The 14,847-nt window shown below is 49.0% G+C and overlaps 1 protein-coding gene across 3 annotated transcripts in view; it reads left to right on the top strand.

Annotated features, from left to right (window-relative positions):
- Positions 1-14,847, top strand: part of LOC119804886 (nebulin related anchoring protein) — a 68,727-nt gene that overhangs the window by 40,920 nt on the left and 12,960 nt on the right. For all 3 annotated transcript variants that reach the window (XM_038316665.1, XM_038316671.1, XM_038316658.1), the window contains 10 exons: positions 708-806; positions 2,370-2,474; positions 3,162-3,269; positions 3,803-3,916; positions 5,719-5,916; positions 7,414-7,518; positions 10,038-10,136; positions 11,511-11,615; positions 12,141-12,248; positions 13,117-13,428. In XM_038316665.1, coding sequence (XP_038172593.1) covers positions 708-806; positions 2,370-2,474; positions 3,162-3,269; positions 3,803-3,916; positions 5,719-5,916; positions 7,414-7,518; positions 10,038-10,136; positions 11,511-11,615; positions 12,141-12,248; positions 13,117-13,428 — 1,353 coding nt within the window. The remainder of the gene's footprint in view (positions 1-707; positions 807-2,369; positions 2,475-3,161; positions 3,270-3,802; positions 3,917-5,718; positions 5,917-7,413; positions 7,519-10,037; positions 10,137-11,510; positions 11,616-12,140; positions 12,249-13,116; positions 13,429-14,847) is intronic.

Genomic DNA, 14,847 nt, shown 5'->3' with positions numbered 1-14,847 from the left:
TCATACCATTAAAATCATAATATTTCAGGCCCTGAAAAATTCAAAGAAAGGGGAGCAAACTTAATCATGTTATCCAGAGTTCTCCAACAGGAGTCATTTAGCTTTGTGCTAGCATTCACATGTTTGTTGCTGCTTTGTGTTTTGTTTAATGCATATGTCCCACGTCTTCCAAACGCTCTAAAAACTTTCAGTGACGGCAATGGTATCCCTTTCCTTATTTGTGCCATCATAGCTTTGAGGAGCACCACATGTGCTAAAGGGATCATGGTCTAAAGTGAATGCACCCTGCATGTTAAAGGCTGGGTTTTGAAGGGGGAGGAAAACAGAAAGCTTCAGCCAATAAATGTAAGCGGGAATGTGCTTTCTTGCCACACTAAGATATGTAAACAACTGCAGCGTGGGGCTTGACGCCCTGGAAAGACTGACTTTGGAAGTGTGCACCCTACAGTATTTCACTGGTGTAATCTAATTTTGAGATGTTGTCTTTGCACCGGGTAGAACTACTTTAATGTTAATTGACATGAGGTTATTCTTAAATTGAAACAAATATTAACCTGAAGGTGCCTAGGATATAAAGATGGAGGAAGCCGAATAATAATTATGTTCACAAATTCACTCTAATCTCAAGCAACTGTGATTTTTCTCTTTCAAAATGGCATGAAAGAGCAGCACAAAATTCACAGCTTTGATCTTTGCCTGCTCAACAGAAGAAGTACCGTCAGCATCCAGATGCTTTGAAGTTCACCAGTATTAAAGACACTCCGGAGATGGTCCAGGCCAGGATTAGTTATACCCAAGCAGTGGATGTAAGTGATAATGTATATACATTATGAGCCCGAGAGTGGGCTCTCTTTCAGCGGCTCGATTGAAGCGCAGGGGATCTCGGGCCTGCTCCTTCTGTCGTCCTGAGGATGAAGGGTCCCGTTGTCTTTTATGAAGCTCCCCTCTGCAGGGTTGCTTTCTCATTAGGATGCAAATGGGGCGTTCCCGTACTCAGTGTGCCAAGTGGGGCTCTGCACCCCACTGCCCCTCGGATGCTCTCCTTCCTTGTATTTGTATAGCTTAAAGATTTGTAACTAGGAGGCCCCTTCCCCCTTTTCCTTTTGTTCCAAATGTTGTTTTCAGAGCTAGAACTTCGGGTAAAATTCTGTCTAATTGGGACAACGAAGCCCTGCTTGGGGCTTCTTGGGATTGGAGGGCAGGGATTAACCTTGTGTTCTCATTTCTCCAAGCTTTAAGAAATGATTTGAGTCTGATTTGTCGATATAAGCCTGACTTTTAAGCCACATTCCATATTCTGTATATTGTCAGAAACCAAGATTTGACCCAATGCTCAGTTCACCAGAGACTAAATGGAACATTGAGGTCTTATAAAAACCTCTCCTAAGCATAGGAATTAACTGGCTGTTACTACTGAGCATAGAGTCTGTGTGTAAGGCAGACCTGGCTTTTAATATCTTAAAATAGCCAACTTCTGACATGCAAAAATATTTACCATTCTTGGGGATTCTGCTTTCAAAATCCCCTCTATGGCTTTATGAGAAATTCTGGTTGTATCTTTTTCTACAGTTCTCCCCCAAAAGGGCCTAGGTACTCTTTAGGCTGTGAGATGGCATGAGTCCCATACTTGGTTTAGGAACTGAGTTCTTGTTTACCTGTTCATTAGCATCACACTGAATTCTGAGAAACACAGTTGGACAAGAATTTCTTGAGGAAGAAACTCTCGTGTTGTGTCCTAACCCTATCCAACTCTAGGGGGCGCTGCTGCAATATGTAGAAGCTTGGACGGGCCTGATAGGAGCTAGGATGGAGAAACACGATTTAGAAATTTTCTTAGGTGCTATGCTAACTCTGTATGTCATCTAGCAAACTCCAGGCTGCCCGGAGCTCGCATGGAGTTCTGGGAAAGGAAACCTGAACTTCCTAGGGGGATATTGATTGGGTCAGGGATCCCAGATGGTGGGGAAGGAAAGAAGGCAGCGGCAGGCCTGGGAAACATCCCTGTAGATAGAATGGTCATTACCTGCACACCTCCTGGGCCACTATTCCCTGTTGCACACCTTGAGTGGATAGCCGGATGAGTCGAGCGTGGCCAGACCTCGTTTTCTCCAGCTGACGCCTCAGCCGTCCTTAAGAGTGTAGCATTGATGGTGGGGACCATTTCCACCTGCCATGCTCTGAGCTGGAAAATAGAACCAAGGAGAGAGTACCAAGATGTCCCTCTGCCAGGCAGGAGAGCCCTGGGTGGAGGCTGGGTGCCGTGATCAGGTCTATAGGATGATATAGCAGCCGTGGATCCCCTGCCTCGTGGCTGCTGGATGTATGGGGAAGGTTCTGGGTTTAATGCAAAGTCCTCTCTCGACCCACAGAGATTGTATAGGGAGCAAGGAGAAAGCATAAAGCACCATTACACGCAGACGGTGGACTTGCCTGAAGTCCTGCTGGCCAAGCTGAATGCCATGAACATCAGTGAGGTGAATCTTCCGCACGATGCTGGGTTTAGAGACAGGAGGGCGGGGTGTCTCATGGGCATGCGTGGTGCCCTGAGCTGTCACTAGGTTGACATTTATCACTTCTCTGAACGAGGGGATCCACACTTGAGTTTGTGGTGGGCCCTTTAAAGAGCTGGTGCTGGGCAAGACAGAAACTAACTGGGGAATGACACAGAAGAAGTCCCTGCCTTCCTACGTAGGCCTTTGGATGCAGGGGCTGAAGTGTGACAGAAGCATCTCAGTAGAGCTCCATGTAGCTGGTAGCTGTGCCAAGGACACATCTGGGGATGTTAACTCTTCCCCTCCGTAGTTTCTATAAGAACCCTTTTCCCCGTCCCTCCTGGTCTTTGGTTGAGACATTTGGCTATTCTCTATCTTGTATAATGAGCTATCCAAACACAGTCGTGGGCTTTCTTAATCCAATGAGCTTGCTGCTCAATCAGATCTAGGTCTATCAGACTTCAGAGCCTTTGTTTGTAACCAGTCCCCCTCTGGCTTCCCCTGCCAAGGCTGGGTAGGAGGTGGGATAATCCATTCTAAACCGCAGTGATTTTTAGCTCCCAGATGGGGCTGTGGGTGGGAGAGAGAGAGAGACCCACTGCTAACCAGATTCCTTTTGGAGAAAAACAATGTAGGAGACCATCAGATTTGCGCCTTTCTCCCTGCCAGACACGCTATAAGGAATCCTGGAGCCGACTTCGGGATGGAGGCTACAAGCTGAGACTGGATGCCCTTCCATTCCAGGCAGCCAAGGCGTCTGGTGACATTATAAGTGATGTAAGCTTCCAATCGGGTGACGACTTTAATCCAAGCCTGGTTGCAGTTCTTTTACCTCTAACTCTTGCCTTCTTTTGCCTGTGGATATAATATCCTCTCCTGTCCACACTGACTGTGTCAGGGCAACTGGATAATGACCAGTGAGAGAGAATGTATCTTACACAAAACATTCCCTAGCCTGGGGCACAAAGCCGAATGCCCAACTGTAAACATGGAGCCTGGGCAGATGAAATGTGCCCTCCACCAAGAGTTTTCATAAAGCCGGCCTGTGAAGAGCCTGCTAACAATGCCTGCACCTTCTCCCAGCTCCGGCCGCCCAAGTGCTAACGCTTCTGCCGTTTCAAATTGGAGCCCTTTAGTCATTGGGAGTCTTGCATATGAAAGAATAGACTTTTCGACGACTCCTGCGCGTTTCCTTTCAACTCACCCAGTTACTGTCAAAAGAACAAAACATTTTCGCCCAATACCCACCTCTTCCATTCTGTGTCCCTTGTCCCTGAGCTGGTGCTCTCTCCCGCTCTCTTTCCCTTTAGTACAAATACAAAGAAGCATTTGAGAGAATGAAAGGACAGATGCTTGGCTCCCGGGGCTTGGAAGGTGACCTCAGCCTCGCACACGCAGTACATGCGACCTCTCTGCAGAGCGGTGTAAGTGGGAGGGGATGGAGGGAGCTCTGGGGCCCACCTGACGATGCTCCTGGCACAACCAGTTCAGGTCACCGGCCTCTTGGAAGTGGGTGATGCTTCGGGTGCCAGTTTGCTGTGCAGAGTTATGAAATCACCTCTGGGTTTCAAGCTGCTTCTACCATAAAACGAGGTTGGGTTTGTGGAGCCCCTAGTTCCTTGCAGGGATGGGCATTCTTTGACTTGGATTTAGGTGGTCTGTGGGATGTGTTTGGTCTGCAGGATTTGTGTGTGTGTGTGTGCACACACACATGTGTGCACTGTAGAGCGAATTCCTGTAAATGTTTAGAAATGGAGAAAGATTTATGTGAGAAGTTCTAGATTGCTAATTAGAAGGGAGACTGGATTCCTGCAGGCTACAATCTGTTGAAGTTGCTCATAGTGTAGCTGTGTAGATAGAGTATGTACTTACTCAGACATACTTGCATGCTTGCATGCACATGGGTACACATGCACACACACATGCTTGTGGGTATGCACACACACATGCACATGGATACGCATGCACACACACATACATTACACATGCACATGGGTACGCTTGCGCGCGCACACACATACATACATACACACATGCACATAGGTACGCATGCACACACACACACCCCACTTCATTCTTATCTGTGCTCACATAAATGTAGGCACCTGGTTTGCATTACCCTTTGACAATTAATGTGATCTTGTGTGCTCTGGTACACATGTGTACACATCACCTTCTTGCACATGTGTGAGGGACAAATGTCAGGGGTGAAAGCTGTGCCCAACATGTTTCAGAGGTCCAGCCTATGAATTATCTCATTTCACTGCCAAACTGGGTGGCTCAGTCCCTTGCTCAGAGTCAGCTAGAAAGAGGCTCCAACATAGAGACAGTGCAGTCTCTCTCTCTCTCTCTCTCTCTCTCTCTCTCTCTCTCTCCCTTCCTCTCCTTCTTCCTCTCCTTCTCCCCTGACCCACAGCTTCGTTTGCTCTCTGACATTTTTTTCTCTGTGTGTCTCACTTTCCCTTTCCCCAACTGTGCTTTCTGTCTTGGGCTGCTGACCCCCGAGAATGGAATTAGATGGGAGGCCTTGGCATTGTTCTAAGAGTGGGAACACAATCAGTGACAGGAGAGTGGGAGGTTTGGGCCCAGCAGTTGAGCTGAAGTGTCAGAGGACAATTGGCACAAGGAAAAGGTAGAGGCTGCACCTGAATTCAGAGGAGAGCTGCCCACCCCACAGTTCCTCCCAAGGCTGGTGGGGCTGGACTGGGCTTCTCCCTCATTTTTCAGGCTATACATTGAGCTTGAGGGATGAATATCTATGCTCAGAACCGGCCTTTCTACTCCTGTAGGCTCTAAGATTGACTAGGGAATCCTGGAATGTTTGATGACGCTGTTTTCTAGGTGGGATAACAGGGGAATCTGTGAACTTAAGCAGATATTGTGGAAAGAATACGGGTTGCCCAGGTGTGTCCTTGACACTCTAAAATGGGATGGCCTAGGAAACTGAGCAAGAGAGTCACTGGTATTAGATCTGCTTCTTGTCTGTATTCTCCCCGGTGAGAGTGCCATGACCCCTGACCCAGGCCAGTGACTTTCAGAGAACAGGAGTTGCAAAGTTAGGAACCAAACTCAAGCATGCTTATTAGGTCAGTGTCCGCAAGGAGGGGTATGGCCTTGCATCAGTATCTCTGGCTGATGGGACCACTGCATCATAGCTGCTGCCCCTGATGGTCCTGTGCAAATAGTAGCTTTGAAATAGTGGCTGTTGATCTGTCTGCCCTTCTAGGTGAATTATAAGAAAGCCTTTGAACACTCAAAGGCTCACTTCCATCTGCCGCTGGATATGGTAACCTTGGTGCATGCCAAGAAGGCTCAGAACCTGGCCAGTGACCAAGACTACAGACATCCTCTCCCACAACACACATCCTTGGCAGAAGACCTGAGGCTGATCTGTGCCAAGAAAGCTCACAAGTTGCAGAGTGAGGTAAAGAGCCCGGGCCTATCCCTCGGGACCCTTCTCCTAGCATTTCATATGGCAAGGCAGGGACCCTCAAGTTCTTGGCTCTGTGAAGCCCCCAGAGGTTCCTAAGGCCAGAGATCCTAAGCTCTTTAGCTCCCACACAGTCCGAATGAACAGTTAATTGCAGTGCTCTAGTGAGAACCGTTGCCGGTCCTTGAGTGTTTCTACTGAATTCAAAGCATTGAAATGACCTTATCTAGCCCCCACCATATTCCTGCATTAACAATTCCCTTGTCCAGAGAAATTGTACAAGACACATGCAGGCAAATCAGTCATCTAAGGTGAATCAACTGTACTCGAGGAATGGGTGAGATGCCACATGGGTTTGTGGGTTTTCAGGATTTTCCAGTTTTGCCTCTGGTCTTGGGTTGGGTGGAAACCCTTCTTGCTGTTTTATGGGAAGAACATAGATCAGGGCCAGGCAGTCAGGCACTGGCAATGCCTCCCAGGGTCGTCTTGGTCCTTGTGAGGTGTCTTTACTCCTCTGGTGGCATGTTTAACTCCTGATACCTATTCCTCAAGGCAATGAGCCACAGCAGAGTTAGGCAGCCTCACATACATGAATAAGCGAAGCGTGCCCTCCCCAAAGGCAGCAGCATCCCTGGTACCCACCTTCCTTCCCAGCCTGCTAGGCCTGCCTGTTCCAGGCATGCGCAAGCAAGAAGCCCTGAGAAGGAAAGTGAGACCTTTACTCTTGGTTCAGCAGTGTGTGCAAGTCAAGCAAGGCTCAGATCCAGATCTGTCATCTCATGGAGCATCGTGCCTGTGGACAGCACTCACTGAATGACACAAACTGTCAGGAACTCGAGTGTAGCTCTAGGGATGAGGGAATGCCACACTCATCTCAGGCCATTTGTCACTTACCCTGTCTGGTGCTGTGGTGACAACCGGAAGGCAGCACACCCAGGGGGTACTTTGCTGTCTAAGGGGTGTAGATTCGGGGACTCTTTAAACTGTCATTCCAAACCACCCAGGTGATTCTTGCTCTTCCCCACACAGGTACAGGCCAAAATGAGTCTTTGCCAAGTTATTTTGGATTCATTCATTAGTTCTTCCTTAACCCATGATTAATTAATACCACCCGCTGCTGCTGGCTTTGTTTGAAAGATCAGTTAAACCATTTGTACATTTGCCCCAAGACACCTGACTTTCTAGCCACAACCCTCTCCAGCGTTTATGATTTAATAGTTCACATTAAAACAGAGCTCCTTCCGGCCTCCCTGTCACAGCCACTCACAGAGAAGTGACAGCGGATGATTTCCTTCTGACCCATGCGTCCCCAGACGAGCCTTTACTGAGGCGCTTGTGCACCGTTGCTGAGTGGCAGCACCTCTGTGCACAGACGAATCGATGCTGCCTGGAGTTCGAGGCCTGTGCTTTCAGACAGTGTCCCGAGACCCTGGCCACTCTGGCTCCTTTGTTTGGAGTTTGGCTTTTCTGATGTTTGTCTGTTCTGGGTAGAATCTGTACCGTTCGGACTTGAACTTCATGCGTGGTGTTCCCTGTGTCATCCCTGGCACGCTGGAGATTGAAGGAAGAAAGAAAGCATCCGAGCTCATCAGCGAGGTAACGTGGAACTCCAGAGCGGGGGATGGTAGTGTGGCATTCAGGGCAGACTCCTCAGGGGCTTTGTGTCCCCCTGCTCAGGCAGTTGGAGGTTAAGCTGCCACCTTTTGCCTAGTGCAATTCTTGTTGGAGTTTCCGTTCGGACTGTGTAAGAACGTTTACTGGGGACTGGCGAGATGGCTCAGGGGATAAAGTTCAGTGAGCAAACATGAGGCTCTAAGTTTAGATCCCCAGCACTCACTGAAATAGCCAGGCACTGTGGTGCAGATCTGTAATCCCAGTTCTCTGGAGGTAGAGGCAGAGGATCCCTGGAGCTCACTGGCCTACAAGAATAGCTGAACTGGTGAGCTCCAGGCTCAATGAGAGACCTGGAGTGGAGGGGGATAGAGAAAGACACCCAACATTGACTTCTGGCTTTCACACACACATGCACACACACACATGCACGCACACACACACATGTGCACACACTCATGCATGCACATGCACACACACAAGAATATCAAGTCAGTTCCTCTATTAATACATAAGACTGATTCAGGAGCTCCTAAGAAGTACTCTTCCTAGGCCCTTTGAAGGGCAGCCCTATGGTACAATGGAGAGCAGCCAGGCTTTGGAAACCAACAAATAAGGGAAATTCTAGGTCAGCTGCCTTTTGCTTTGTGACCTCAGCTCAGTTACTTGTCCTCTCTGATCCCTGGCTTCTAAATTAGTCACATGGGGTTTTACAGAACATCTCGGTTTAGCTTTGTAAGGATTGGCACCGATTTAAGCCCAGTGTCTCCCTGACAACTGTGTTGAAATGGAGAGCTTGTTGATTTCTCAGTAAAAACTAATTAAATAACTAAATAGTCTCAGAATTCTAAGCTTTCTTAGTATATGGGGAGCCTTACTCACCCTAAGGGATAACTTGGGTGGATGTTCACGGTGGACACAAGGATGGGGCTGTGTGGGAACAGTGGGATAGATGTAGAAGGAGCTGCAGGCAGGTCTGCTTTTCATCCCGCCCGGATCCCACACGGCTAGCTTTACACCCGAAATAACAACAAACAAACTATTCATTTAAACACTGCCTGGCCCGTTATCTGTAGCCTCTTATTGGCTAATTCTCACATCTTGCTTTAACCCATATCTAATAATCTGTGTAGCACCACAAGGTGGTGACTTACCGAGAAAGATTCAGCATGTCTGACCTGGTGGCTGGCTTCATGGCAACTGAGCCAGAGAGGAGAGTCATGGTGACTGCCCAAGGCATCTGCGTCACTCCCAGCATCCTGTTCTGTCTACTCCACCCATCTATGTTCTGACCTATCAGGCCAAGCAGTTTCTTTATTAATTAACCAGTGAAATCATCAGATAGATAGAAGACACACCTACATCAGGTAGATGTTTGGCCCCAGCCTGCAAGCTAAGGTGAGCAGACAGTGCCCTGTGTGAACTCAGGAGCCCTAGGTGCTGCACTTCCAGAGCAGTCTTTGCTCTCCAGAACCCGTTCCCATCAGAGGCCCGTGTGGCTCCTCAAAGGACCCATAGAGGCTGGGCTCTGCCTGTGGCCTTCTGAGTCCTGGTACAGTCAGGTGGGGTGTGTGTGTGTGTGTGTGTGTGTGTGTGTGTGTGTGCACTTGTGTGTGTGTGTGTACCTGGGGCCTAGATGTTATTCCTCAGGGGCCATCCACCTTGCTCTTTGAGACAGGGTTTCTCCCTGACCTGAAACTCGCTAAGTAGTCTAAACAGGCTGGCCAGTGAGCCCCGGGGACCAGCCTGTCTCTGCCTCCCCAGTGCTGGGGTTACAAATGTGGAACCGTACAAGCAGCTTTACTCGGGCGTGGGGTTTTGAAAGCACACAGTTGACATTATACGTCCTTAATGAAGAAGACACCAAGTCTTGTCAGGTCCAGGCTGCAGGTGCAGTTGGTGCTGGTCTCCTAGACAAGAAGGTGACTAGCTGGGCTCTGGAATGACGGGCTGTGCAAGGGGCGGCTTTAGTGGTGGCGGCATACACTTACAGTTCCAGTGTGAGGAAGGCAGAGGCAGGGGGATTCTGGGGAGCTCTGGTTAGCAAGGCTCACATCCAGTGAGAGACCTGTCTCAAAAAGGAGATATTTATATTACCCCCAATTATCCTCTGGAATTCACATGCATGTGCACATAGAAACACACAGATGCATATGTGCACACATGCATCATACACATCCACACACCAAACATATCACACATACACCACACACACAGAGCACACACACATCATACATTTATACCACACACATACATACACCACACACATCACTCACACATACACTATGCACACAACACACACTCACACCATATATACAACACACACATACCCTCCCACACAGCATACTCACATGCATGCCACACACACATATACCACACACATCACTTACACATACACTATACACATAGCACATACACAGCACACATACACACACAGCTTTAATTAAGATATACAGCATTAAATGCTTTCTCCCTTACCAAGCCATCTTTTCTTCCTTTTTCAGAGTAAATACCGCCAACATCCTGGGTCATTCAAGTACACAGCTGTGGCAGATACTCCAGGCCTTCTGCATGCCAAGTTCAGCAACCAGATCACCAACGAGGTGAATTCTCCAGGGCTGTTCAAGGATGGCTGGATTTAAAGAGGGAAAGAAGGGGGGCGGGGATGCAGGAATTATTATGGGCCAAGAGGGAGAGAGGCATTTGAGTTTGTGGGGGATTTGGAAAGAAAAGACCATTTCATACAGAACCTAACACATCTTCTGGAGGAAAGGAAGGAGTTGGGCATTTGCTTTAGACTGTAGTCTGGCTCCTCTGGAAGGGGGCAGGCTGGAATCCCAGCCTCAGGTCACACCCTGGAGTGGCTGGATCCAAAGAGCCACCAGACAAGGCCGTCAGCTGACTCTTTTGCACATAGCAATCTGAGAAATGCTGACCTGTGCTTCTGTTCTAGACAGATGGTGGCAAACCAATATAATGTTCATTTATGGAGGCCTGTGGTTACCCAAGAGCAGGTCCGGAGTACAACATCTGTCTGGATTCCTGACCCTCATCTGGACCTCACTCACTATTCAGTCCGTGCATTCACCCCAAGTTTACCACTCCCAATAAAAAATAACAGGAGTGGAAGGGGTCTCCTCTGCTGAAATGATCTCCCCTGCCCGCCGGCTTGCTATCTCGCTGCGGCTCTCACGCCAGCCGAGCAGACACGTGTCAGCAGATCATTTTCTAGGTTCTCCCAGCTCTAGCTTTCAGAAGCTATGTGGAAATCTGGCTATTTTTGCCATTCGCCTCCGCATCTGACCCAAACCTTCTGACGCTGGAGGTGTCCCCTGAGGATGACGATGCCCCAAAGAGACAGAGTTTATCATCTTGCACAGAGAGGCCATTAAGTTAAAACTCTCACTTGCCCTCGCTCCGTCTTTCTAAATTGTGGGCGGTGGGGTGACTGTGTTTTAGGAGGGGCTCTGACCTTGCGGAAGTCAGCAGCACAGGCCATTTCTGGGCACAGGGACAGTCTTCCTGGGCAGCCCCGGCTCAGCTCGCTCTCTGGTACCAGGGAAGGGCGAAGACCAGGGCTGCCTCTTTCTACCGGCAGCTTGTCTGTTGTAGCCCCAGGTCTCAGATGGCCTGTGCTGTACCAGGGAGACGGATTTCAGGAGTCTCCACCTGCTCACCTTCCTCAGCATCTAGTGGATCAAACTGCAGTTCATTACACGGTTCTTCTGTTTTATTCGATTTCATTCACACAGCCTGACTTTACCGAAGGAAATGTCCCGGTAATCCAGGCTGCAGCTGTGTCCAAGGTGCGTTCACTGTCATGCTTTCCCAGCCACACACACAGGGCACACGCACCACTTGTCATGGCGGTGGCCGCTTTCCCAGCGGCACACACAGGACACACACGTACCTCGCTTGTCAAGGAGGTGGCCGCTGCCACGCTTCTCACTGTTCATTTATCTTTCTCTTGGGTTCAGCGTCTCTACAAAGCAGCTGGCGAGGATGCCCGACACCAGTACACCATGACCCTTGGTTTGCCCGAGTTCACCCGCGCGAAAGCCAATGCAGACAACCTCAGCGAGGCAAGTCTCCCTCCCCGCTGAAGTTCAAGCATGTTCCAAAGTCACCAGCGTGGTGGCACGCAAGACATCTGATGGCCGCCTCTCCACCGTTTGCTGAAGCTTCTACAAAAGCACCCATTCTATATGCCTGTGTAAAATCTATGTGTGATATATGTGCATGTATGCTCAGAGCCTACCGCAGGTCACGGCTAAAGCTTCTACAAAAGCACCCATTCTATATGCCTGTGTAAAATCTATGTGTGTTATATGTGCATGTATGCTCAGAGCCTACCGCAGGTCATGGCTAAAGCTTCTACAAAAGCACCCATTCTATATGCCTGTGTAAAATCTATGTGTGTTATATGTGCATGTATGCTCAGAGCCTACCGCAGGGCACGGCTGATGAGAATTTGCTCTGTGGAACAGAAATCGTTTGCTACTCACAAGTGGATTTCAGGACACCATGCTACAAATGAAAGGGCATGCAGCCTTTGTTCATTGATTCATGTACTTTTTTTTCAAGATATACATGTGTTTCCATTTTAGGCAAAATACAAGGAGTCTTGGCATAATCTTCGTGCTCAAGGCTACAAGCTGACGATAGATGCTCTCCCATTCCAGGCTGCGCGGGCATCCGGGGACATAGCCAGTGACGTGAGTGGACTCTCTGACCTCCATCTTGCCTCCTCTCTGTTAACTTCATAGAAAACAATGTGTGAGGCTGATTTTTCCCAAATTAAAGCAAATCTATACCTGAGACAAGACATCACCTGCAGAATCTGTTAGGTCTGAACGAGGTCCTTCGGCAAAAGGAGGGAGGGCCAAGCATGGTTTAAATTCACGCTGAGGTCTCTGACTGAAGGAGCCCGTGACTCAGGTCTTACTGCTAAGTGCAGACAGTGGTCACATGGGAGCTGCCTGTCTGCAGCACTGCTCAGAACAAGGACAGAAAGGAGATGGCAGTCGCCTCCCCTTGCCTCCGACTCTCCCCTCCACAATCCGCCAGCTGTGCTTCGTATGTCCATAGCTTTGGGATATGAAGGTGACTTCTCTTTCCTACAAACAAATCACAGAAAACGTGGATTTCAAATGAGCAGATCCTGCCTTTGGGGTTTAATGTTTTTCCAAATATGAGTGGATAAAAATACAAGTTTCTTTTTTTGCCCTTTTTGATGAAATTCCTTTAGGCCACAGGATACCCAAGGGGAGCACGGTGCTTCCTAAGTTTCTAAGGATCTGATTTTAATTAGATAGGAAGGGAGGTCTGATGTTTTCATCCTTCAGCCCTGAGGGAAGGAAGGAGGGAGGGAGAATGGGAGGAAGGGAGGGAGGGAGGCATGCTTCGGGCCAACTGCCTGTGATAGTTCTTAGAGTCACGACTACCTGGATCATAAGAGGTGATCCCTCCCCTTGGTCCGTGATGAAGTTAAACAAGCAGACACACAATGCTTATGTACCATTGTGAGGTGAGTACATGCTAGCTGCATGCTGGCCCCTGACCAGATGGCTGTCCCTTCTATAGTTTCTCTATAGGCATGACTTCGTGAAGGAGCGGGGACAGCTCATCGGGGTCCGGAGTGTGAGCGATGACCCAAGGCTACGGCACTGCCAGCGGATGGGCCAGCTGCAGAGCGAGAATCAGTACAAGAAGGAGGCGGCCCGAAGCCAAGCCCAGTGCCACCTGCCCATGGATATGGTGCACCTGGTCCACGCCAGGAAGGCGCAGGCCCTGGCCAGTGACCATGACTACCGGACACAGTGCCACGAGTTCACTGCTCTGCCGGAGGATCTGAAGATGGCCTGGGCCAAGAGAGCCCACGCCCTACAGAGCGAGGTAGGGCTTACTCAGTGCCGACACTCCCACCTTCATTCCACTACACCCGGGGTTCATCTTTGACCCTTTGAACCCTTTCCATCCTTGTTTGGCCTATGTCCTCCAGGTGGGGATTAGTTCCTCAGCTGACATTTATTGAGCAGCTACTATATGGCCAGCTGTTTGCTGGTTTATCTTGTTTCTCGTCTCTCTTCACCTGAATATCTGCTCTGAGTTTCTGATCTCCCCTCCCATCCGCTGTCTTGTCCTCTTCTCTCTTTTCCTCTTCTCCCTTCAATTCTTCTCTCCTTCTGGGAGAATGCAGTTTTCAGGAAAAGAGTAAAACAAGTATCTCCTGTGCGTGTGGCACTTCCACCGCCTTCAGGAAGATTAATGGTGATTGATATGGGCCAATACCTTATGTCTCGGATGGCGATACCTGCTAGGGAGATAAGTAGAACAGAGAAGTGGAGTGGGAAGGGGTGTGTGTGTGTTCATGCATTTATGCAATCTTTCTGGGTGTTTTTTTTTTTTTTTGAAGCAGGGTCTTGCTATATAGCCCAGGATGGCCTCAGATGTGAGCTGCTTCTGCCTCAACTTGTGAAGTGCTCTGGTTACTGTGGTGCCCACATGCGTCACCACCCAGCTTATGTGCCATTTACAGCAGGGCATCTCTAGTTCTCAGTGGAATGGTAACATCCGAACAAAGGCCTAAAGGAGAGGAGGAAAGAGGATAGAGAAATCTATACAAACAGGACAGTAAGTTCCGAGACAAAGACACGAGCAGGAACAGTGTGGCATGTTTGATGGCAAACAGAAGCCGTGAGTAAAGCTGGGAAGATGGCGCAGCTACCAAAGCACTTGGCATAGAAGTGAGAGGACCAGAGTTTAGACCCCCACCCCCAAGTCCCACATAAAAGCCAGCACTTAGAAAACAGGCAGGAGTCCCCAGATCAAGCTGGATAGCTTGACTAGCCAGAAATCAGCAATTCAGATTCAGTGAGAAACCCTGCCTCAATCAATAAAGTGGAGAATGATTGAAGAACATGCCCGATGCCAACTTCAGCCTTGTATATGCGCATACACATGTGTACCCCCCACACTTGTGATGTGAACATGTATGTATACACTATGATCACTACACACCACACACACACACACACACACACACACACACGCACACGAAAAAAGATGTGGATGAATGAAGAGGTCTCAGGGGATGGAGCAGAGAGCATTGGCCTAGGGATGGGAAGGATGGGCTGAAGGGCAATGGTAATGCAGCCATGGCTGATACTGACTGACATCTTTGCCTTTGCTGCAGCTCTGGGCAGGGACAGCTGGTAGGGTAGGCTTGGTAAGGCAGGCTCACATTCTACTCTCCAAACTCCCGTTCTCTCGGAGGATCTTAATGCAGTAGCGAGCTTGGGTCAACAGGTGTAG

Source organism: Arvicola amphibius, chromosome 1 (assembly GCF_903992535.2).
Source record: "Arvicola amphibius chromosome 1, mArvAmp1.2, whole genome shotgun sequence".
Taxonomy (NCBI): Eukaryota; Metazoa; Chordata; class Mammalia; order Rodentia; family Cricetidae; genus Arvicola; species Arvicola amphibius.
The sequence above is the reverse complement of the archived record's forward strand: the minus strand, read 5'-3'. Positions and strand labels throughout refer to the sequence as shown.